Source organism: Cydia fagiglandana, chromosome 23 (genome assembly GCF_963556715.1).
Source record: "Cydia fagiglandana chromosome 23, ilCydFagi1.1, whole genome shotgun sequence".
Classification (NCBI taxonomy): Eukaryota; Metazoa; Arthropoda; class Insecta; order Lepidoptera; family Tortricidae; genus Cydia; species Cydia fagiglandana.
Genome location: NC_085954.1, coordinates 7095880 through 7121608, shown reverse-complemented (window position 1 = coordinate 7121608; position 25729 = coordinate 7095880). Strand labels below are relative to the sequence as shown.

General features: G+C 39.3%; 1 protein-coding gene across 1 annotated transcript; it reads right to left on the bottom strand.

The window, feature by feature from the left end:
• Positions 1 to 16304: 16304 nt before the first annotated feature.
• LOC134675754 (uncharacterized) lies at positions 16305 to 19010 on the bottom strand. Its single transcript, XM_063534064.1, has one exon. The coding sequence runs from the start codon at positions 19008 to 19010 to the stop codon at positions 16305 to 16307; it is 2706 nt and encodes a 901-aa protein (XP_063390134.1).
• Positions 19011 to 25729: the final 6719 nt, after the last annotated feature.

Sequence of the window (25729 nt, the reverse complement as noted above, 5' to 3'; positions counted from 1 at the left end):
GTAGACGGAACCTGCTCCAATAGCAGCTGCTGCTGCGTATCTGTCGGACGACAGTAGGTACTGGGGATTCCTATACAGGGTGGCTAAAAATAATTACACTCCCGTTGCTAGGGAGGTTTTGGGATTTTACTGAGCAACTTTTACTACGGGACCAACCCCGATCTCGCGAAAAAAAAGTTTGCCTTATAAAGAAAAAAAAGGTAAAGTACAATGAGCTGTTGTCTGAAAAATTGTTTAACATGCTGTCTAACTAGGCAACTGCCATCGGTTACAGCTTGCCATCACTGCACCGCTCGCCGTAGGCAGAGTGTTTATCCTCACACCCTAGAATCTAAATGGTCGCGCTCTGTGCGGTTTAAGAGGAATTCCCTTCACAGCGGGCGGGAGGAAATTCGTCGAGAAAAGGGAGCTCATTCACAATAAGTTAAATAAGATTCCCTTTTCTCGAGAGGCTACAGGCTATGGTGACCTCCAAAAAAGAAGTGTATACGTTTTAAAATGGTCGGCAACGCGCATGTAATATAACACCCCTGGAGTGTAGGCGTCCATATGATGCGGTGACCGCTTACCATCAGGTGGGTCGTAAGCTTGTTAGCCACCGATGTACCAAAAAAACACATACAGGGCGTCCCAAGACTATGGGACCCCAAGGGAAAGTACCTTAAATATCGTAGATAGGATATTTTGCTGAAAGAAGACATTATTTTAATTTCAAAAACAATTTAAACTGCATTCATAGATTTTTAAATAATTACATGGTTGAACCGGGAATCGAACTCGCTGCACGAGAAAAAAATCACCTGTAGTTTTATCATACCGATCGAAAGGATTCATGATAAGGATTATTATTGGATGATTTTTTTTCTCGTGTAGCGGGTTCGATTCCCGGTTCAACCATGTAATTATTTAAAAATCTATGAATGCAGTTTAAATTGTTTTTTAAATTAAAATAATGTCTTCTTTCAGCAAAATATCCTATCTACGATATTTAAGGTACTTTCCCTTGATGTCCCATCCCATAGTCTTGGGACGCCCTGTATACACTGTATTTGTCTAAGTTATATGTAAGTAAACTTTAATAAGTAACAAAGTGACCCTTTCGTTAGTTCATTTAGTTTGCGGGGGGGGGGGGGGCGCAAATTTGGTGCCCCGGGCGCCATATCCTCTAGCTACGCCACTGCCTCGGTGTCTTTAAAGCAAGAGTGAATAGGCTATTATTACTTACTGAGCCGGTAAGCTCCATCATCTTAGGCTCTGTTTTCACTTTCCATCAGATGTGACTAGAGCCAATCCCCGTTTAGTTTATTATAAAAAATATATATACAAAGAGTACTATTGTATTATTTCAGTAGTTAGTGCCTATACCCAAAGTGCGACATAAAATAGTAGAAATTAAATAAACTGGAACTAAAAATCTTCGATACTAAATTGATGCCATTTTTTTAAGCATTTTACGTCAAAAAAGAGAGACAGTAACGTAGAAAGTGGCGCCCTTATTTATATTCTACTGGTTTTTGTCACACTGTAATTTGAGGCAGGAAATAGGCAATATTACGCAAAACCCTGCGTTAATAGCACATCCCAGGGCCTACCGCGAAACACGTAAATCGAAATATCGTTTTCTGCCTCTATCACTCATGGCCATTCGATCGACAGAGAGGCAGATAACGAAATTTCGATTATCACGTTTTGCGGTAGCCTATCTGTAAACATAGGCACTGTAAGCAAATCACCTTGATGCATCAATGTCATAGTGAAAATTGTCGAGAAACTCGGGGGGATCAGGGCTTTGCACATAGCAAGACCGAGCCGGGCCCGCACCGTGCCATTCCCGAGCCCTGGTGATGACATAAAGGTGGCCACTGACGAACCTTCCAACAGTCCAAATAGCGTGGCTACATTCCAAAATCGGTCCGTGAATGTCAAAAACGTACAATGTTTAGTATTAGGATGCCGTCCATTTGGATGAATCCATTGTAACGGCATCCATTTGGAAGGCTGGTCAGTAGCCTGCTTAACGCTTTGCATAGAAAAGGAAGCTCCGGTAGCTCCGGCGGCCCGGCCACAGCCCGGTCTAACGTGAGTCATCCTAAACTGGAAAAAAACCGGAAAAAACGAAATTTTGTGTTGTTTTTTGTGTGTGCGATAAGCATTTGTTTTTTTCCGGGATTTTCATCCCTAATTCCACCCAGTAATAAAAACTGACTTTTCTAAATATGGTTTAATTACAACTTGCGTGAATAGGCATTTTTGAGCGTTCATAGGTGAATGTGTGGAGCGAGCATTATTTGACGTGTAGGTGTGGGTTCAACAAAAAGAGCGCTTGTCAATAAGGCGTTCGTGTTGTTAAAATTCAATTAATAATAGCCTTTATCGACCATCAACAGTGTAGTCCCCTTTTGATTGATGGAAATTGTCACATATAGTTCCACTACTCGCCGCCGCACCATGAATAGCGCTTTAGTTCATCTATCGCTCACAAGATGTCATTAATTCCTGTAAACGTATATATTGAAAAAAAAAAGCTTTACTCTATGCTATAAAATACCCTTTCGCACGTCAAAAACTCCAAGATGGTGCCCAAGCCCATGGACAAAAAAGTCTAGCGATAGTATCCATGCCTGTCAAAATTTGACATTAGCAATCCACAGTTAGGTGACAACCGAACCAAACCGACTTAACCGACCTACCCCGAGTTCAAAGTCATTATAAACCGTATAGTAGTAATAAAACAAAGTTGATTTTTTCTTACTTATTTTTCGATCACAAGTTTGCGATAGAACGCGATTCCATTGAACAATGCGATACAATCATCTGTTGATGTGATGTTGATTTGAAATGTCAGTTTTGCACAAGTGGAATAAGGCCCCTGATTACTGATTACTGAGAAGGCTCTAAAGGTGACAAGTGAGATGATAAAATGGTGAATTCAAATTAACTAATTTAAATAAATATAATTTCTAGCTAATTTTCTACTGAAAAATGTTGCGGCCCATGAAAATTTTAACTAACATTTAAGAAATGTAGACGAGAAATTTAATTCCGCACATGAAAGTAAGACCTACGACCTATACCTGGTATGGCCTGTAATATGAGCAAAAAATTAAACCGTAGACTGTACTCATACTGACCAACATTTGTTCAGTGACTTTTAAAACTTACAATTATTTTTTTTGCAATTAAAATGATCAGAGTAGCAAGACCCCTCACATATAGCTTTTTAGCATTTTAAGCTCTTACCTCAATAACCTCTTGTTCGAGCATGCTCAAAATTTTATGAGTAAAATATAATGCCCTGAACTGTACGTTCACCCAATTTCATCTATATTAGAACAAATTTACTTAAGTTATTGTGTATCAAACTATCCTCTGATAGTTCAGCTTAAAAACATCGAAATGCCGGAACGTTTCTCTAGCCGGCCGTGTGTTCCAAGTTGAATGTAAGAGCTTCGCTTCGCTCGCTCGTTCGATTATTAGGGTTCCGTACCTCAAAAGGAAAAAACGGAACCCTTATAGGATCACTCGTGCGTCTGTCTGTCCGTCCGTCTGTCACAGCCAATTTGCTCCGAAACTACCGGACCAATTAAGTTGAAATTTGGTACACATATGTAAGTCTGTGACCCAAAGACGGATATGTAACGTCAACAAATGAATTTTAAACATAGGGGCTACTTTTGGGGGGTAAACGATAAAATTAAAAAATAAAGTTTTGAAAACTATATTGTGTTACATATCAAACGAAAGAGCTCATTTTGGGAATCTCAAATATATTTTTGTTATAAATTTAGGATAAAAATTTTAGAAGTTATTCAAGAAAATAGACAAAAAATGACCATTCCCCCCCCCTCTATCTCCGAAACTACTGGGTCTAAAATTCTGAAAAAAATACACAAAATAGTCCTTTACCTAAAGATGACAGGAAAACCTATTAGAAATCTAGAGTCAAGCGTGAGTCGGATTTAAGAACATAAATGCGGTTAACGTTTTTTTAGGGACACAGCCGCAATGGTTTAAGTGAAACGTGATGTAGACAGCTATTGCGAAGGCCATGTCGGACTGAAGACAAAAAATGCGACTAAGCTGTAACTGGCACATAGCCGCAATGGTACTTGTAGTACAGTCAACAGCAGAAGTTGCTAAGCGGGCGAGGTGTTCAAAATTACCTTGACATGCTCTTATTGTCTTAACTATAAAGTCGCGTCCAGATCATTTTAAACCACTCACCAGCTTAGCAACTTCTGTTGCTGACTGTACTGATTGATTAGGTTACTATTATTACGTGTTTTAAAAAGCACTAGGTATACAGGGTGGCTAAAAAATAAACTAAGTGTATTCCCGTTGCCAACGTGCAACCCTGAAATCGCGGGGAAAAATTTGGCTGTTTCATACATTTTAGGCTGGTCCGTTTTCTATGGGAGGATACTTCTTTTTTCGCGATTTCGGGGTTGGTCCCATACTAAAAGTCGCTCAGTAGAATCCCAAAACCTCCCTGGCTACGGAAATACACTTTTATTTTTGGCCATCCTGTAGGTATTATTTCTCTACGGCCTTCGCTTTTAAAACACTTTCGGAAGTTGTAGGAAGCGCGACCCGTCGGACGCTCGAGTTTTCACTGTTTTCAGCTCTACGCATTTGGACACTTGTACTATTGTGCGGCATTTAATCTTCAGAGATGTAAAGATATAAGCCACCACGCCAGAAAACTTCATGTTACATCTGGTTTTTGATTGACCCATTCGGGTTTTTCAAGACGTTTCACGTACAAAAAAATGTTGAAAATTATGTGATGTACGGAACCCTTGAAAGGCGAGTCCGACTCGCACTTGACCAGTTTTTTTTTCTGTAGAGTTACACCAAGAAAATACTGCAGTGGCATTAAAACCGTCCGCTGTTTCTGTCAATCTCCTTGAAATGAGTGACGGAACATTGAGGGTCATAACCGCGACAGTAATGCAGCGGCGGACGTCACTCTATATCATGGAAATAGGGAATATTACACAAAACTCTGCGTAGAGGGCGTCACTAGGTCAATCACATGGCCTACCGTGAAACACGACAATCGAAAGTTTCTGCTTCTCTATCACTCTTGCCTATTCGATCGATACTTAAAGAGGTGTTTCGCGTTTCGCGGGAGGCCACCTGTAAACAAACCGCCTTGATGCATCAATGTCAGTGAAAACTTGTCAAAAAACCACCAAAAAACTGTTTAGGCCTAGTATGTATAAGTTACTCTATGGTTTACTAAACAAATTAGCGCTGCACACTGGCGCTTTGTTTATGCGGTAGTGGTGTCACCTACGCAGAGCTTTGCCTAATGCTGGCCACATACGTAACGATAAATCGTTGCGATAAAACTGTGCAGCCCGACTGTGCGATAAATCGAACGTTCCTAGTGCCTCCACACGCCTCCGATATCGGCGTCGATCGTCAGTTCTCCGCAGAAGCTCACGCAAGAAACATGTTATCCATGTCATCAAAGTTAATATGGAAGTTTAGTTTTCTTAAATTTTCTAATGTTCCGCGCAACTTTCTTATTTTTTTTCTGTCATAAGAAACTTCTCCTGACAATAACCAAACAATGTATACAGGCAGAGAGTGTGGAACTGCATCTTACCGAGCATCTTGAATAGATTTTCAAAGGAATTACTAAAACTTATAGAAGGACGGACGAATAGACAAGCAAGAAATATTATGAAAAGATACCTAATTAAAATAAGAGGGCAGTATACCGAAATCACCGAATTATATGACCTATTTTGCTATTATGTACCTATAAAAAATATTAATTATGTATAAATATTTAAAATAAGACTCCTTAACTCAAAAAATCTTTTAAAGTTAAGATTAGTAGTTAAGCTTGATATTATATGATGTGCATATTTTACTGAAATAAACAGTTTAAATTTAAATTTATTTATTTTTTGCTTGACCAACTTTAAGACAAAAAGAATTAGCGAAATTGGTCCAGCCGTTCACGCGTGATGACGTGACCAAGAGAAATATGGATTCATTTTTAGGGTTCCGTACCCAAAAGGTAAAACGGGACCCTATTACTAAGACTTCGCTGTCCGTCCGTCCGTCCTTCCGTCCGTCCGTCCGTCCGTCTGTCACCAGGCTGTATCTCACGAACCGTGATAGCTAGACAGTTAAAATTTTCACAGATGATCTATTTCTGTTGCCGCTATAACAACAAATACTAAAAACAGGATTAAATAAAGATTTAAATGGGGCTCCCATACAACAAACGTGATTTTTGACCAAAGTTAAGCAACGTCGGGCGGGGTCAGTACTTGGATGGGTGACCGTTTTTTTTGCATTTTTTTTTCATTATGCTACGGAACCCTTCGTGCGCGAGTCCGACTCGCACTTGCCCGGTTTTTATATTTTTCATTACATTTTTCATTATTTACTTGAGGAACGAACGTGCGCACACAAGCAAGCTACGTGAAGTACTGCCGAAATGTACACACGTAACGACAAAACTGTGCAGTTCGCTTCGACAACGATTTTTCTGATATAATTTGCAACTGCCACCGATCAACGATTTATCGTACGATTTGTCATACACACGGTTCGATTTATCTGCACAGTCGGACTGTACAGTTTTATCGCAACGATTTATCGTTACGTATGTGGCCAGCATAATAGATGTCCCCAAGTAATTATATGTCTCCATTCGCATGAGGCTTTTCCAACGCGCGTTAAAAAAGCGCTTGAATCTGTCTGCACTCTAAATTTGATTTAACGACCAATGCTTAAAGTCGAAAATCCAACAACGCTTCATAAACAGCGCCACTGCTGTCGTGTGAATACTTACATGGTTATCCATTTGTGTCATTCAAATATATATAGTCATATAATGAATAGAGAAGACACGGTATAAATAATAATATGTCTGAACTTTCAATAGAAGAAGCAGAGGCAGCGCTATTATCGTGTGTCCTTATCATTAGTCATTCGGTTTCATTCTCTTAGCATCTGAGTTGGGATACCATTAACTCGCTAAGCTAAAAACCTTTTCCCTGTTTTCATAGTTTTAAAACGAAACGATATAAAAATAGGTTATATATTCATTTACACGACTAATTGAATTAAATGCCATCTATCGACGCTTCAATCATTACGATGACATTTTATGGACTTAGCAAATTTACTGCCATCTTTCGATATATACCTAAAACATTAAGAATGCCTTGTGACTAAATTTAACCTGATTGAACCAATGTTATTTCACTGAAATCTGTTAAGTATCACCTAGGTCGCCATCTAGTCGAGAATAGGCTAAAGGTACTAGCGCCATCTGAGCGAGAGTCAATTTTACTGGAAGTTTACGAGGCACGTTTGTTTCTTAAACTTTCCACATCTTATACGGAGTTATATATATCTTTGCTACTATTAAGAGCCAACAGGAGTGGTCATTTCTCCATACAAACGTAGTCCTCGTTTTCCTCCGTGGTTTTTGAAGCTAGAGCAATGATTTTTTCAATACAGATTAATATTGTCAATATCTGTGTCGGACCGTTTTGCTTTTTTTGATATTTTTGTTTTTTAAGGCGCTAGAGCCCTTCAAAAATGGCCAAAATGGCCTAATTGACTATGCCGCAATGAGAGGCGTGGTATTCAAAACTGATATCAATTAGCCAAAAAAGCAAAACGGTCCGACACAGATAATTTCATAATCATTTAGATTTCCAAATTTGGTTACGATTGGTTAAGTTTTGGAGGAGGAAAAAGAGGAGTACGAAACCTCGATTTTTGTAATTTTTACGCAGGATTTTTCGCCTCAGCTGCAGTTGTCCCTATCGCACTAATTTTAGGGGCGGAGTCAAGTTTCTAAATACGTACACAGCCAGAAAAGTGATGGGCAATAGTCGACATTTAATGTCGATAATCTAGTGATGTAAGAAGTTATCGATAAACCGTCTTGTGTGAAAATATCTAGATCCTCCTAAGACACAAGGGGTTTTGCGTTGAGAGGGAACACATTTTTGTAGTTACATAGGTACAATCTATTTTGAACTTTTTGATTCTAATATTTCAAATTAGAAATCAAAATCAAAAATATTTCATTGCATGGTTATGGGTTTACAAAATTTTTAGGTACAGTCACGCTTCGTAATTGTCGAGCAATTTAAGGTCCTAGTTAGGGAATGCAATCTCGCACCAAGATTGGCGATTCGAGATCTCGCACGAAAAATCCGCATCGAGATTGGGTGTTCCGAGATCTCAACAGTCAGATTTTCGGGATCGAGATTAATATCTCGACGAGATCGAATTTGACAAAGTAACTAAAAATGTGTTATTTTAATCAAAAATCTCTAAGAATTCCATACACATAGACATCGTAAAATCGGGCGTATCGAGATATTCCTAGGAATATAATGAAACGCCGACATTTCATGATCTGCCTAGCGAACACCAGCCATTTTGCGCAAACCTCAAGCTGTGATATTCTGATATTCCTATAGTCTATAGGCAAATTAAACAAAAGTCGTCTCCTTCACGATTTTCGTCGACATCTCGACATGTTCCTCGTGGTCTCCAGAATATGAATAAACCGGTTTTTATTTTATGGAGGGGGGGGGGGACGTGTCGAAAAAAAGGAAGGAAAAAGTGGGCGGCCGACCAGCATTGATATTTGTTCACGTCTTTAGTCCTATGGGACCGATCGGTTCGTGTGAGATGTCGTTTGAAAGAGTATTAAACGTGCAATTATTGTTTTATAATAACCGTAGTAATGACTGTAGTCATTTACAAAATATTTAAAATATATGATTTTTTACCGTGCATGGATGGCATAAGTACTGACAAAACATGCGTCTAACTCAATAAATTATAACTTTACCGCAATTAATGTTATTATAAAATATACGAAAAATTTCATTAGCTTTCCAAAAACATAAGTTTTATTGATGTATGATATTATACATATAACAAAGTAATGATGAATTTTGTTCCGTCACGTAAATGGCGGGCGACCGACCTCCACTGATCATTATTTCTCGGGTTCTATTTTACTGATCAATTGGTGATGCATACCATTAGAAAGAATATTAAACATACTATAATTGGTTTCTAATAACCGTAGTCATAACTGTAGTCATTTACAAAATCATTGAAAATATGTATATGATTTCTCGATCAATTATTTTACAATGCGTCCGCTATGAAGCTAGGAATATCAAAGAATGCATTGCTCTGATGGATCTGCCGTCTCTTTCATAAGGAAGATCGTGATATGCCTGGGTTAATATTAGATCAGGAAATGGTGGCGTTTCATGATACGCCAAGGATTACGATTTTACGATATGCCGCCGACATACTACTTATTTAAGGTACCTCATGTTATATTTTGAAAATAACAACAACAAATTAAATATTTAACATAAAATCAATTTTAATTTTTACTTTACTTCTATGAAATGCTATCGATGTTAAACCACTATTTACCTTTACTTAGAAACTGCGTAACAATAATAGAGCTAAAGCCGGACACATAATAGCACTGCCTGAACAACATGAATATTACTCATATATTACTTAAAACAAAGTATTTCACTTTCAGTCTTGTTCGAGATCTCGAATATATTAATCGAGATCTCGACCGAGATTGCATATATCGAGATTTCCTGTCAACTAGGTTAAATTTCGAAAATACGTGCGAGATCTAGCGAGATATCGAAATTGCGAGATCTAGATAGCATTCCCTAGTCCTAGCTGAATTGGTTGTTTCATACACTTACTCTTACTCTATAGAATGTCCAAGCCTGCCTTACAAAGACGTTAATATTTATATTTGTCATGTCTATACTTCGTTTCTGAGCATTATTGAAAAAAAAATACTTACTTGATACTAGTATTAACCACTAAGTACATAAATAGGGTAATTCGCCAGTAACAGGCCACTATTAGTAACTGGCCACGCCAAACCAAAAATGAATTCTATTCACCTATAAATAGAATTCGTTTTAGTATAAGGTGGCCAGTTATTGAAACCTTATACCTACTAAAATGAATTCTGTATAGAGGTGAATAGAATTCATTTTTAGTTTAGGGCGGCCAGTTACTGGCGAATTACCCTATTCGATATCGAGTTCCGTAAACATAAGCCGGGTAAGTAAAAAAGTTCAATCGCAATAGGGTAATTCGTCAGTGGCCACCCCAAACCAAAAATGAATTATATATTCACCTATAAATAGAATTAATTTTAGTATAAGGTGGCCAGTTATTGAAGTTATTGAAACCTTATACTAAAATGAATTCTGTTTATAGGTGAATAGGATTCATTTTTAGTTTAGGGCGGCCAGTTATTAAAAGTGGCCAGTTACTGGCGAATTACCCTACTTAGTAGTAGCAGTAACAAAAAGTGACAATGCAAATTGCAATCAGTGAGGTGCGCGCCAGCGCGAGTACGGGCGCACCGCACGCGCCTGTGTGCGTGCATTACACACACAAATACAGTCTCTCACGCCGCGGTTACGCCCCGTCAGAGCGACGGGTATATTCAGCTTGAAATCTCAAAATTGACTTTTAGCTCAGCTCCCGTTTCGTCTTAAGGGTGGTTGGTGGAATCACATCTGTCAGCATCGAGTCGAATTTTATTGCTCGTTAGTATAAAGATGCGTAGGTACGTATGCTTTCACCTTCCCGCATGTTCATACTTCTATTAAATCTTTGAACTGCGTGAAAAATCCTAGAGGAAACCTCTACCATATTCTTCTCTTGGTTCACTAGAAATTGAAACCTCCATGCAAAACGTTTTCTGAATATATGTTTAACCTATGTGTTTAACGTCAAACTCAGAAGACAAGTTTGACATATAAAAAAATATAGATTTCAAATAGATTTTTACATCAGAATTAGACTTTACATTTCAAGATTAATTGATTTTGAATCTACAGTTGTGGACAATATTTTGAAAACGTGAGTAACATTAAACAGAAAAATCTGACATTTTATGATTTAAATATGTATTGTGTTTGCATGCACACTTGCACAGGATTATTATGGACTAAAGAACGGACGCTTCACACCAGAAATTTCGTACATTGACTCCCCTGTTCCTATCTCTAAATAAAAATAATGCTATCTCGCTCGCGCTGTGCCCTTGACTGCCGGCACCGGTTCAATAAGTTCCACATTACGAGCAAGTGCGTTGAAAATAAATAAGTCCTATAAACTTTTAAATCCTTTAACTTTTTGGGGTTGGATCTTAAAATAAGTCACCTTATTTGGGGATAACTGACGCTGTGAGGGATTGTTTTGGGTTGTTTTTAAAAACAATTTTAGCTGCCGCAAATAAGTTTTATTTTTTGGGGTTTTAAGACGGCCCAGAACGCAAAATGACTTGTGTAATATTTTGCCTACTTATATCCCTTATCTATAGTCTACATCGCGAACGGTTTAGAACGCAAAATGACCCCTTTTTTATATAACAAAGGTAGGTTAGGTTCGTTAGTTATCTTCGATTAATGGCCGAAGGCTAAACAGCCCAGAATAGGATCGCCGCGATAGCGGGACTCCGTCGACATCGCTAACGTAAAGATAATATGACGAATATGATGTAGGCATTTTGCGTTCTAGACCGTTCGCGATGTAGACTAAAAGTGATATAGGCAAAATACTACACAAGTAATTTTGCGTTCTAGACCATCTGCAAGTAATCAAATATTTGGCACTGGCATAACCTCAAACTATGTATAGCCAGAGATATATATAACTCTGTATAAGATAAATAAAGTCTAAGAAAAAAACGTGCCTCAGAAATCAAGAAAAAGTCATTCTCGAATAGATGGCGCCATTACCTTTGGCCTATTCTCCGCTAGATGGCGTTGACGACACCGTTTGATATTTAACAATTTTAACACATATCAGTGAAAGAACATGGGTCAGTATGGAACAATAAAAATTAAAAATCATTTATCCGTAAACATATTTTGATTAATTTATACAATTTCAATTTTATTTTAAGTTTTATTCGTGTGTCGATAGATGGCAGTAAATGTACCATGACTACAAAATTTACTTTGACAGGACCCCTCGATACTATCTATTCTTTGTGCTATAACTATGAAACTATGAATAATTTACAAACCAAGCATTTCCGCGGGGGAAAACTTGGAGGGGGGGTTTCTCCCCCTTCCTCTCCCCCTCCTTCCCACCTTTCTATTAAGGCGACTTATTTTTAGATTTTTACCACTTTTTGTTCTGTGTTTCAGTGATCAATCATGCAACTGGATAAATGCTGTTACTGCGTTGGATTGCGCACAGGAATTATTATAATCGCAATCATATACGTTATATCATGCCCGGTTCTTGGCTACGTTTTCGGAAAATTATTCAAATCAGGTAGGTTGTAGTTGTATGTTAACTTTACTATACTCTTTCTTACACACACAGATGATATCGTTCCGGGCATGGTGTCGTAGAAACCTACCCGCGCAACAGCTCAGTGCGTGATGACACAAATGAGGTTGACATACATCGCAGCCCAAACGAAGAGCAACGGCCACCCGCACCCGCGGTGAGTCATTGTCAAGCAGGTTGCCAAGATTTGAAGATGGGAGGGCGTGTAACCAAACATCACTTTCAGGCCTCGAAGCAGCGTTTAATCTGGCCCTATCTGCACTAACAGCGTTTGTCATCAGGGAATCGAAGATCCACTTGACGCCCACGACGTCCCAACAATGTTGAAGGAACGGTTTTTCGGGTACGAACGCACCTGAGTTGAGAGCCATCTAGGCCGACTGGGCGTCAGAGGCATAGGGTATGGTAGACCTGTCTCCGTCCAAGGATAAAATTTTAGAGACAAGTTCTACAACCCCTGCCGCCGACGCCAAGAAGGCCGGAAGACTCACGTCACGAGCGCGGCCACTATTCCGAATAGGTAACGATGCCAAATCCCATTGGTCTGTGTTAAGGGATCCGTTAACCAGACACTCATTCCGATTCTTTTAGTGTACAGTCGAAGGAGTCGATATGTTCGGGGCCAGGTTGGTACGGTGAGGAGAAAATATGTTACTCTGGGAACGGCGAAGCAGGACCGTAGCAGAGTAAGGGACACATGAGCTGTCAAGGTTTTTAAGCCTTTCTTTGGCGAAATGAAGAAGTTGTTCTCTTATTTTGTAGGCTTCAGGCAAAATGGGAGATCCTAAGGAGCTTGAAATTTTAGGTGGACAACTCTAGGTTTTTGGCAGAGTCCGGGAAGTATGGCACTGAAGGAAGGAAAACTCTCACGACAGTCTGCGCTGCAAGGGTAAAACTCACATTTACTCGAGTTTACCGCAAGACCCAGTTCCTTTAGAAGTGGAAAAAGCGTCAATAGGTCTCCACGTTTCTTCCGACTTGCCCCCGAGTATGTCGTCGTCCAGGTCCCATATGTTTAGTGGGGATCGAGGTGTTGAGATTAATTTCTGGATACCTAGGCTGAAGATAAGGGGACCAAGCGGATTTCCCTGCTACGCTCCCATGAGAGATTATGGGCGACTCACTGAAAAAGAGTTTAGAATGAGATGAATACGCTTGGTACAGAAAAGGGTATACCTACAAGGCTGGAACTTTCTTTTTAACTTCCAATAACATAAAATCGCTCTCTAATGAGTTATTTAAAGGCGTTTTTAATATCGAGCTTGACGATCACGCATTCTGTGTTGCTCGGATTGAGCGTGAAAGCTCTGGTGCCAACTTATTATTTTAGACGCCAACCTATCAATTCTAGTTCCCTATTCTTTTTACCCGACTACGGCAACGCAAAAGGAGGGTTATGATTTTGACCGGTATGCATGTGGGTATGTATGTATGTATGTTCATCTGTTCCCTCATAACTTCTAAAGTACTTATTATAATTTCACAAACGATGTGTCATTCGAATCGTCTTAGTCGTCCGCTGGTTATAGGCTATATGGCGTCACAAAAAAAATGAACACGGCGCCCTCTAGAGGTCATAAAGTCACGAACCAAAAAAATAAAATAAAGTAAGGATGACGTGTTATACATCATTTGAAAGAGCTCAATTAGCACATTCCAAATATATAAATATTGTTAGCTTTTGCACCCGGCTTTGCTTGGTTGCGCCAGATAAAACATTAATTTATCGGTTAGGTAATTCGAACCATGAATCTACAAGCCCTCTGGATTCTATCCGCGTGTTACGCGACTACGGCGATACAAGAAGGTTTTTGCAAAAGTAATTTGTTTGGCCGCTATACATGGTGATTTTTTAATGTCCTGCAACATTTTATAACGTGAATAGGTATAGAAGTCCTAATCAGCCAGAATGTATACTAAAAGTGTTGGGAATAGCTCGACGTACGCGTTACGAAGCCGCCGTTCCCGCCGGCGGGCCGGGCGTTCGATATAGGCGGCGCTCTGCGCGCATTTCTGTACTCAGGACGCCCTCGCAAAAGTAATATAAAGTGACTTCAAAAAGTTAGTAACAAAATCATGACCCCAAAATTAATTAAATAAAAAATAAGTTCAAAAACTAAAACCCGACTACTGCAAATCGCGCTCTAAAAAGTATGAAACAAGATAGAATTCTTATCTGAAATTATCAAGCAGGAAATATTATGAATGTTACCATTTTTTTATATAAAAAATACAACGTAATATAATTTACTAATTTTTTTATATATTTACAGAGATTCAGAGGATAGCCGTGGTCGTATGCCACATTACTTTTTTAAGTTTATAATCGTGGCATACGATCATGGCGATCCTCTGAATCTCTGTAAATATATAAAAAATTTAGTAAATTATATTACGTTGTATTTTTTATATAAAAAAAAACTGGTCAAGTGCGAGTCGGACTCGCCTTTCAAGGGTTCCGTACATCACATAATTTTCAACATTTTTTTGTACGTGAAACGTCTTGAAAAACCCGAATGGGTCAATCAAAAACCAGATGTAACATGAAGTTTTCTGGCGTGGTGGCTTATATCTTTGGGTCAATTTTTTAAGAGGGTGTTTTTTCGACATTTGTATGGCAATTTTTTATTTTCGAAATATCTGATTTATAATCATCGTTTTAGGAAGGGTTCTTAACAACAAAAAATATTCTGTAGGAGGCACTTCTGTACTTTTTATAGTTAGCTTGTTCACTGACTACACTTGCACTGCACTTCCTACCTTTTGTAATGAAACACTTTCTTGACAACTTAATACTCATTTATTCCGAAACCAAATTTACTATATATAGGGGCTGTGGAAAAATCTTAATAGCGCGATGTAGCCGACAGAACAGCGACATCTACCGTGAAATTGGGCAACTATAAAAACTAAACATTACTACATTCAACATTATCGGCCCCCAAGGACGACTAGTCCTTCATAAAGATCCATGTAAATAAAACTAAACCAGAATAGTGAAGTTAGTAACACGTGAAAATCTACACGAATCAATAATAAAAGGTTAAATTACACAGTGAAACTCAAATAGAACTCAAAACAAAAACAAAAAACACATTAACTTCTTAACAGATAGTTAAGAGTCCAGAGGTAGAGGGCAAATTTTAGCAATAGGTCTACGCAAAGTACCATTCTTTACTTTCAACGTAATGTGGTGCCACCGGGCACTACTTACATTATTAACAATCTCAGTGACTCGATTAGCTACGTACGTTTTCCAAGTGCTAGGGTTTCTTCGAAGCCACGCTAAGACAATCATTGAATCTGTCCAGGCAAAGACAGATTCCTCAGGCAAACGAAGACTGTGTTGAACATCTTTGAGTAACTTCGAGAGCAGTACCGCGCCACACAGTTCCAATCGTGGGACGGAGACTTGTTTTACAGGTGCCACTTTTGTTCTGGCAATGACTAGTGACACGTGGATTCCGTGGGGCGTGATAACTCGTAAGTAAACAACAGCAGCGTAAGCTTAACAAGTGGCATCACTGAACCCGTGAATTTCCACTCTTTCCTTGCCGTCTAATTGTGTGTGAACCCAACGATCTAAATACAAGGTCGGCATGTGACAGAGCTGGTCCCTGTAGCTTGACCACTCTGTGGCAAGTTCGAGAGGAAGTTCATCTGTCCAACCAATACCACTCAACCAAAGTTTTTGCAAAAACATTTTTGCAGTGATAATCACAGGCCCCAAAAAACCTAAAGGGTCATATGATTTCGCAATGTCCGACAGTACTGACGTTTTGGTATAACGGTCTGTGGGTTCTAAAATATCTACCTTAAGTTCGAAGACATCGTGATGTGAGTTCCATTTGATACCTAAAGCTTTGATGGTATCATCAAGCATGATCTCGACACTTTGTTGATTTGTTTTTTCTGCGCTAGGTATATTCTTCAAGACGTCAGGACTGTTGGATGTGCATCTCAAATTTACCATTAGCCATAGCTTGTGTGATACGACTCTGTAACCTAGTAGCTTGTTCCACGTCATTCGCACCTGTGAGTAAGTCATCCATATAAAAGTCATTACTTATGACTTCAACTAAGTCTGGGAATTCCTCTTTTTCATCTTGTGCAAGCTGCTTCAGGGTGCGAATAGCGAGGAACGGAGCACATGACGTACCATATGTCACAGTTAACAAACGTTTCTCGACGATTTCATCTTGTGGAGATGCGCGCCACAGTATGCGCTGATAGTCTACATCTTCTTTAGCGACGAGTATTTGGCGATACATTTGCTTCACGTCAGCAAGCAGACATATCTTGTGAGTACGCCAACGAATAATAAGATCTCGTAAGTCTTGCAATAGTGATGGTCCTATGAGTAATTCGTCGTTCAGAGATGAGCCATTTGACGGCTGCGCAGTGCCATCAAAGACCACACGAAGCTTTGTGGTGCTGCTGGATTCTCTTATCACAGCGTGATGTGGGAGATGGTAGACTTTGTGAGTTGGCTTATGTTGTGGGTCTACATCTTCTAAGTGATTCAGCTTCTGATATTGATCTATGAAGTCCGCATAATCCTTCTGAAATTTAGGCTTGTTTGCGAATCTCTTCTCCATGTGCATCAGTCTCTGTAGTGCGATTTGTCGAGAATCGCCTAAGTTCTTTTCGTGGTCATCTTTAAACGGTAAGCGTACGACGTAACGACCATCTTCTTGTCTTGAGTGAGTTTCTATATAGTGCTCTTCACATTGTGTCTCAAGATGTGTCATAGGTTTCTCATGTGGCTTGTACTCTTCAGTCTCCCAGAATTTGCGTAGGAGTTGATCTACCTCGATAAGTGCGTGGTGTGCTACGATATTGTGAGGTGGCAGATCACTTCGTGATTGAGAAGCTCCAGAGACAAACCATCCGAGTTTCGAGTTTTGTGCTATAAGCTTGTCATCGTTATATTTGTGTAGTCCGTCTAGCAAAATAAATGCATAGACCTCGGCGCCCAGTAGAACATCAATAGGTCCCGGCGATTGCATGTGAGGGTCTGCTAGTTGCAATTGGGACAGGGCAGGCCATTGTGAGATGTCAAACTCCTTTGAGGGTAACCAACTATTAATCTTCGAGAGTACGTGAGCGTCAACTTGCATTACATAGTGAGTGTCTATCGGTGAGTAAATATCTAAGTTAACGACGTATCGTGGCACTGAAGTTTGATTTTCAAGACCCGTGATATTAGCTGGCTGGAAAGTCTTCTTCAGTCGCAGCAGTTGCACTGCAGACTCCGTAATGAAGGTGCCTTCTGAGCCTTGGTCAACAAGGGCTCTAAGCTGAACGAGAGAACCACTGCTATCCTTCACATATATCTGTGCCGTGGCCAATATCACTTTCTTGCCTTTTTGTGAAACCTTCAGACTTGTGAGTTCCTTAATTTGTGTGTCCTCAGGTTCTGTGGGTGTCTCCATAGTGACTGTATTCGCAGTTATACTCTGGTAGTGCAAAAGCGTATGGTGTTTGCGATTACAGGTTTTACACGTTGTGGCTTGTCTACAATTCCGTATGGAATGTCCTTTGACAAGGCAATTGAAGCATAAGTTGTTGTTCTTTACAAATTCTTTACGTTGATCTATGTCGAGTTGTGCAAATTCAGTGCAGTGACAGATGTAGTGACTTTTCTTACAATATGTGCATTCCGTATCAACTTCAGCGGTGAAAGATCTCACATTCTTTATTTTAGGTGCAGTAGCTGGTTGTTGTAATGTGGTATCTTTCTTATCTTTCTTCTGTGTCGCTTGTACCATTTCCATCGCTCTGAATCGTCCCTCTAAGTATGATGTGAGCTTCTTATAACTGGGTAACTCTATAGAAGAACCAAGTGATTGCTCCCAAGCTTTGTGAGTTTCACTATCTAACTTGGATACTACAATATGCACTATGATCGAATCCCAAGTAGTTGTGTCAATCTTCAAATTCGCTAGACTACTGAGACACTGGTTTGTAGTATCAAGAAGATCCTTGAGGCCTTTAGAGCATTCGTACGTGAGTTTCTTCTGATTAAGCAGGCGATTCAGTATGGTATTAGCTATAACCCTATCATTGCTGTAGCGGCAGACTAAGGCGTTCCAAGCCTTCCCATAGTTGGCAGCTGTGAGTTCGAAATGACGGACGACTTGTTCTGCTTCACCCTTCAAGCTTGACCTCAAATAATGATGCTTGTGTATGTCACTCAGACCCGGCTCATTGTGTACCATAGAGATAAACAAATCCTTGAAGTGCATCCATTCTTGGTAATCACCGGAAAACGAAGGGAGGTTTATCGGCGGGAGTTTACTCTTTGTGACAACTTGAGGTTGTGATGCATGAGGCACTTGAGGTGAGGCACCTTCTTGAGTTGTGACAGATTCCGTCAGTTCTAACAAACTAGTCTTGAACTCCATATAGAAATCTTCGACATCATTGTAGAGCGCTTTCAGTTCCTTTTTCTCATCGACGCTTACTGAAGACTTTAAAATTTCTCGGTGCTCAGTAAGGAATTGATTCCAGTATTCTTCAAGCGACTCTATACGTATTTTCAAGTAACTTGCTGTATAACGCGTTGACGAAGTTTTCTTGTGATTGGTGAGAAGCCTTTTAATCTGACTAAAAAGTTCTTCTTGTGATGCTATGTTAGCCATTTTGTTTAATATTTGCTAAGTGAGTGACAGATTTCAAAGTCTATTTTTATTCTAAGTTTATTTTTGAACACAATTTTTCAAAGTCATTTTATAACTGAAATTACGCTATGTCCAAGAATTCACAAAATCGACTAAGTCCAAAATTTAAGCGAATTATTCTAAGTGTTTTTTCAGCGGTTTTTTTTCTAAGTTCTAAATTCACTCGAAATTGCACTATGTCTTTTTTCACGCGAAATAATTTAAGTGTTTGTTACCGCGAAAATTCACTAAGTCTTTGACACTTCACATTTCCACTGTCACTGTACTCACGATTATCCTGTTCCGAAGGACCAATGTTCACTGACTACACTTGCACTGCACTTCCTACCTTTTGTAATGAAACACTTTCTTGACAACTTAATACTCATTTATTCCGAAACCAAATTTACTATATATAGGGGCTGTGGAAAAATCTTAATAGCGCGATGTAGCCGACAGAACAGCGACATCTACCGTGAAATTGGGCAACTATAAAAACTAAACATTACTACATTCAACATAGCTAGATATGGACGTTTAAAGATCGACATTTGTATGACACTATTTAGCCATTAGTAAGGCGTTTTTGACATGTATAAGGCATTTTTTCGACATTATATGGCAGTATCAACATGTATATGCCACTATTTATTATTTTTGTTGCATTTATAAGACCCTGACGACATTTGTATAACACCTTCTCGACATCTGTATGGCACTATGTCGACATTTGTATGCCACAATCGACATTTATACGGTCAAAATAGCCGTATAAATGTCGCCATACAAATGTCGCGACATGTCGCCAATAATATTTTTTAGCGATATTTCCTACACAATACAACCGATTCACTTATTTAGTTTACTATATATTTTAACACTATATTTGCAACTATTATCATAAAATAAACATTTTTATTCCAACTATGTACCAACGTATTAAGCGTCCATACAAATGTCATTGTAGTCGTACCAAAATATATCGAAAGAGATTTTTATCTGTTTTTAAATAAATTAAACTGTTTCCGGGTCTACATTTGATGTCAATCGATGCCCAACTAACTGAACTATTGCGTCGTAAATTTAATCTAACCGTTATTCAATAGACAAAGAAGATTATAGGGGGTATATTAAAGTCATAACAAAACAGGTGCCGCGCGGGACAGCGATAAAAAGGCTTCCCTTGTTTTATTAAATAACGCATTAATTTATCAATATGATTAAATCAATTCTCTAGAAAATGCTCTTTATAGAAATACAAAGTTGTTTATAATACGTTGCCTACATCCAAAGTTATGATTTTTTTTATTGCGCTATGCCGCCACTGGGACACGCGAAAAACGGCAAATTTCGCCGTTTTTGGAACTTCAAATGCGATTTTATCAAGAACAAATAATATTTTAGGTACAGTTGTGCATGATTTTTAAAGCTTATAATACACTGAATGAAAATATATACATACCCAGTCTTTTAGTCCTATGGACTTCGAGTTTTAGCCGTGGGACAGCAAAAAATGCCTATTTGAAAATTGACCCCTTTACATCTCTGAAGATTAAATGCCGCACAATAGTACAAGTGTCCAAATGCGTAGAGCTGAAAACAGTGAAAACTCGAGCGTCCGACGGGTCGCGCTTCCTACAACTTCCGAAAGTGTTTTAAAAGCGAAGGCCGTAGAGAGATAATACCTACAGGATGGCCAAAAATAAAAGTGTATTTCCGTAGCCAGGGAGGTTTTGGGATTCTACTGAGCGACTTTTAGTATGGGACCAACCCCGAAATCGCGAAAAAAGAAGTATCCTCCCATAGAAAACGGACCAGCCTAAAATGTATGAAACAGTCAAATTTTTCCCCGCGATTTCAGGGTTGCACGTTGGCAACGGGAATACACTTAGTTTATTTTTTAGCCAACCTGTATACCTAGTGCTTTTTAAAACACGTAATAATAGTAACCTAATCAATCAGTACAGTCAGCAACAGAAGTTGCTAAGCTGGTGAGTGGTTTAAAATGATCTGGACGCGACTTTATAGTTAAGACAATAAGAGCATGTCAAGGTAATTTTGAACACCTCGCCCGCTTAGCAACTTCTGCTGTTGACTGTACTACAAGTACCATTGCGGCTATGTGCCAGTTACAGCCTAGTCGCATTTTTTGTCTTCAGTCCGACATGGCCTTCGCAATAGCTGTCTACATCACGTTTCACTTAAACCATTGCGGCTGTGTCCCTAAAAAAACGTTAACCGCATTTATGTTCTTAAATCCGACTCACGCTTGACTCTAGATTTCTAATAGGTTTTCCTGTCATCTTTAGGTAAAGGACTATTTTGTGTATTTTTTTCAGAATTTTAGACCCAGTAGTTTCGGAGATAGAGGGGGGGGAATGGTCATTTTTTGTCTATTTTCTTGAATAACTTCTAAAATTTTTATCCTAAATTTATAACAAAAATATATTTGAGATTCCCAAAATGAGTTCTTTCGTTTGATATGTAACACAATATAGTTTTCAAAACTTTATTTTTTAATTTTATCGTTTACCCCCCAAAAGTAGCCCCTATGTTTAAAATTCATTTATTGACGTTACATATCCGTCTTTGGGTCACAGACTTACATATGTGTACCAAATTTCAACTTAATTGGTCCGGTAGTTTCGGAGCAAATTGGCTGTGACAGACGGACGGACAGACAGACGCACGAGTGATCCTATAAGGGTTCCGTTTTTTCCTTTTGAGGTACGGAACCCTAAAAATGGTAACATTCATAATATTTCCTGCTTGATAATTTCAGATAAGAATTCTATCTTGTTTCATACTTTTTAGAGCGCGATTTGCAGTAGTCGGGTTTTAGTTTTTGAACTTATTTTTTTTATGGTTGTATTGCTGCCAGTATTTTAAAAATATGATGGTTAAATTTGAAGCTTGAGGCTAATATAAATTTTATTGGCGCAAAAGTAATAATGCACAATGCAAATTATATGCCCAGCGAAAGTTCCTGTTTAATCTTTTAGCTGCCAGGTTAACAATAAGCCTACAATAGTACATTACTACACAGGCCGGGGTAAAAGGGATTGCGGATAGGTCTGAGGGGGGCAACTCCATTTCCCGCCAAGGTATGTATTCTGCTTTTCTCAAACATGCAATGAAATAAATGAAATAAAAAATCCACGAAATCCAAATTTTATTTACTTATAGAAAAAACTAAAAGTTTACTTACACACAAAATATAACTAACACGTACCTATATATTTATCACGCGTATGTTTTACTACCCGTATATTTTCATGTATCTTTGATTTTTTTCGCCTTGTATCCGTCTGAGGGCCCGATTCGGATTTTGAAATAGACATCTATTAGATATCTTTTAGACATCACCAAGATACGATAACGATATGTTTAAGATCTACCCTGTCAAATTTGACATTTGCGCGATTCTGGGGATACTCTTGAACGATTTCCACAGGACATGACTTAGAGATCCAATTCACATCTAATACCTACATATCTTACTCTATCTAACGTAAAAGTGACATTGGTTGCCCGAATTGTGCTGCAAAAGAGAACTAGTTGATATCTAAACTATAACGTATCTAGAATGGATCTAGTACGTTTCGTCTCTTGTGAATATCTTTGTACGTACTATGTAGTACGTATATAATATATTTATCAAGGTTGCAGATTGAAGGTTGTATACGGAGAAAGTAAAGTATAAACACGTGTAGTAAGTAAAAGATTCGTTTAATGACTAAAGCATCGCGGGCGCAGCCGCGGTTATCCAGTTACATGTATATGTAAAATAGGTGGCTATTCCTGTGTGCCTACAATCTTGAAGTTCGAATACGGCAGTGACTGTCGTTTTCGTCACATAAGTTTACATAGTCTTTCATGTTGATATCATGATTTAGATTTAGATTTATTTATTTCATAATATGAAATTACAATATAAATTATTTTTCACTAATCTATACGAATTTATATTGTGATCGTCAAGTAGGAAAATAACAATTGATTATAAATACAAATGTCAAGCAATACACAATTTAAAAAACCGGGCAAGTGTGAGTCGGACTCGCGCACGAAGGGTTCCGTACCATAATGCAAAAAAAAAAACAAAAAAAAAGCAAAAAAAAAAGGTCACCCATCCAAGTACTAACCACTCCCGACGTTGCTTAACTTTGGTCAAAAATCACGTTTGTTGTATGGGAGCCCCATTTAAATCTTTATTTTATTCTGTTTTTAGTATTTGTTGTTATAGCGGCAACAGAAATACATCATCTGTCTTCACACGGTTCGTGAGATACAGCCTGGTGACAGACAGACGGACAGACGGACGGACGGACGGACAGCGAAGTCTTAGTACTAGGGTCCCGTTTTACCCTTTGGCGTTCAAATGTTTCGTCAGATAGTTCGGGGGGTTCATGTTTCACATACATCGTTGCTTTATGCATGAAGTACCTTACTTACTTACTTACTGCTGTGGCGCAACGACCCGAAGTGGATCTTGGCCTCCGACACCAAAGACCGCCATGCTACTCTCTCCAAACTTGGAGACTCCGCGAGAACCAGGAGATTGAAGATCTGGTGTCCGAGCCGAACATCATTGGAGAATCGAAGGCCGCTAGACTCCGATGGCTCGGGCACGTAGTCCGGATGGGGGAAGATCGCGCAGTCTGGAGGGCGTACTCTGGAGTACCAAGTGGCCGAAGGCCGTCTGGACGCCCTAGGTACCGCTGGAGAGACGAAGTGCAGAAAGACCTTAGCGAACTCGGCGCCGTCGACTGGACAGAAACGGCTTTGGACAGAGTAGCATGGAGTACCTAAATAAGTATAATTTCCACAGTGTTGACGATTTTGTAGTTTTTCATTTCTTTCAAATATGCCACAAAACTGTTTTTAATAAACTGTTCTTAGTATCTCAAATAATAAAATTGCTTTAATAGACAAGATAAGACAGACCTCTTGTCCTAGCCGCACCTGAAACGTCATACTTCGCAGCCTATTATAAGGAACATAACATCAATATTTCATTGCATGTTTGAGAAAATATTATTTCATTTGGATGTTAGGATGTAACATCAGTTAAATTTTTTTCGTAGGTACCTAACGCAAGTTAGAGTTAGACCAAAATTTGCCTTAAGTCATAGTCCGTAGGTAGGGTGCCCTGAAGGCTGGCCGCATTGCCCCGCTGGATTGCAATGCTGATACCTTGGGCAAGATATTGGCCAGCCCTCTGGTCACCGGAGGCCTCTATGAGGCGCTTTGACAGCTCCTCATAGTAGCGACGCGCGCTAGCTCCCCGCGGCGCCAAAATTTCCACTCCAAACGCCGCAAATATATAGCTATATATTAGTAACGCCGCAAATATGTCACACTAGGTAGTAGCTACCTACCTAGTGTGACATATTTGCGGTGTTTGAGGCTTTCGGCCGAGGATGCGGCCGCACCAGCGCCAACTTTGGTGCCTGGAATATGGGAAGGTGCCAGGGTATCTACGCACGTAGCGTCCCACACAAGTGGCCGGCCCATATTCCAAGGCACCAGCGGCCGGCAGGCCTCTTGCCATCGACCCTGGCCAGACCGTTGGGCTCAAGGACCGCCGGTACCTTGGCACTGACCAAAGAGCATATAATCACTACGTTTTAAGAGTCGGCACTCTCGAACAATCCTCGAACCGAATTATGAACGTACATATCCCAACACACCAAATACAGGCTTAAAGATCTCGCATCCAGGCCATAAATGTTAAAAAAAAACCACACACAATACTACCAACACAAAAAAAACAACGCTAGGGCTCGACACTTCCAGTACCTACTGTTTATCGATATCGATAAATGTGCGATACGTGCTGCTGTATTTACCTACTGTACTACCTATGAATAAAATAAAAGAACATTATATATATAAACAATTTTATTTTACATGATAAAAATAACATAGTTTATTATTCAAGTAGGCATATTACAATATGCTGAATTCGCGCGAATTCTTTTTTAATCTGGTCCCTTTTTATTGAAGGCACTGGATGGAGAATGATTTCCACAAATGAACTTGTTTCCATTCAGCTTTTGAATAGGTAAATAAATACGCCAAATCCTCATTTCCTTTTCCTCAGCTTTGCCCATAATCGACATCTTCTATACATCTATACATATAATAAAGCTGTAGAGGGTCGAAAGTCTGTACATGGAAGATATTTGAAAAAAAGTTGGCTGGGGATACTTAGAATCGATAACAGAACACGTTCCAACAGTTTTTAGAATTTTTGTCTGTTTGTCTTCTTCTTCTTTCCCCTGCCCTTATCCCACGTCATGTGGGGTCGGCACAACATGTTTTTCTCTTCCATTCTCCTCTGTCTTTCGTGTCCTCAGCACTCACTCCTTTCTTTCTCATATCCTCTTTCACACAATCCATCCATCGTTTTTTGGGTCTACCATACGCTCTCCGTCCATCAACATTCATCCCTAACATTCTTTTGCCTATATGGCATTCATCCCTCCTCATTACATGCCCATACCAAGACAACCTAGCACTCCTCATTTTCTCCGTTACTGGAGCTACTTTCAAACTTCCTCTTATATACTCATTCTTAATCCGATCCTTTCTCGTCACTCCACACATCCATCTCAGCATTCTCATTTCCGCTGCATGCACTCTTCTTTCATCCGCTACTTTCGTCGCCCAGCATTCTGATCCATACATTACAACAG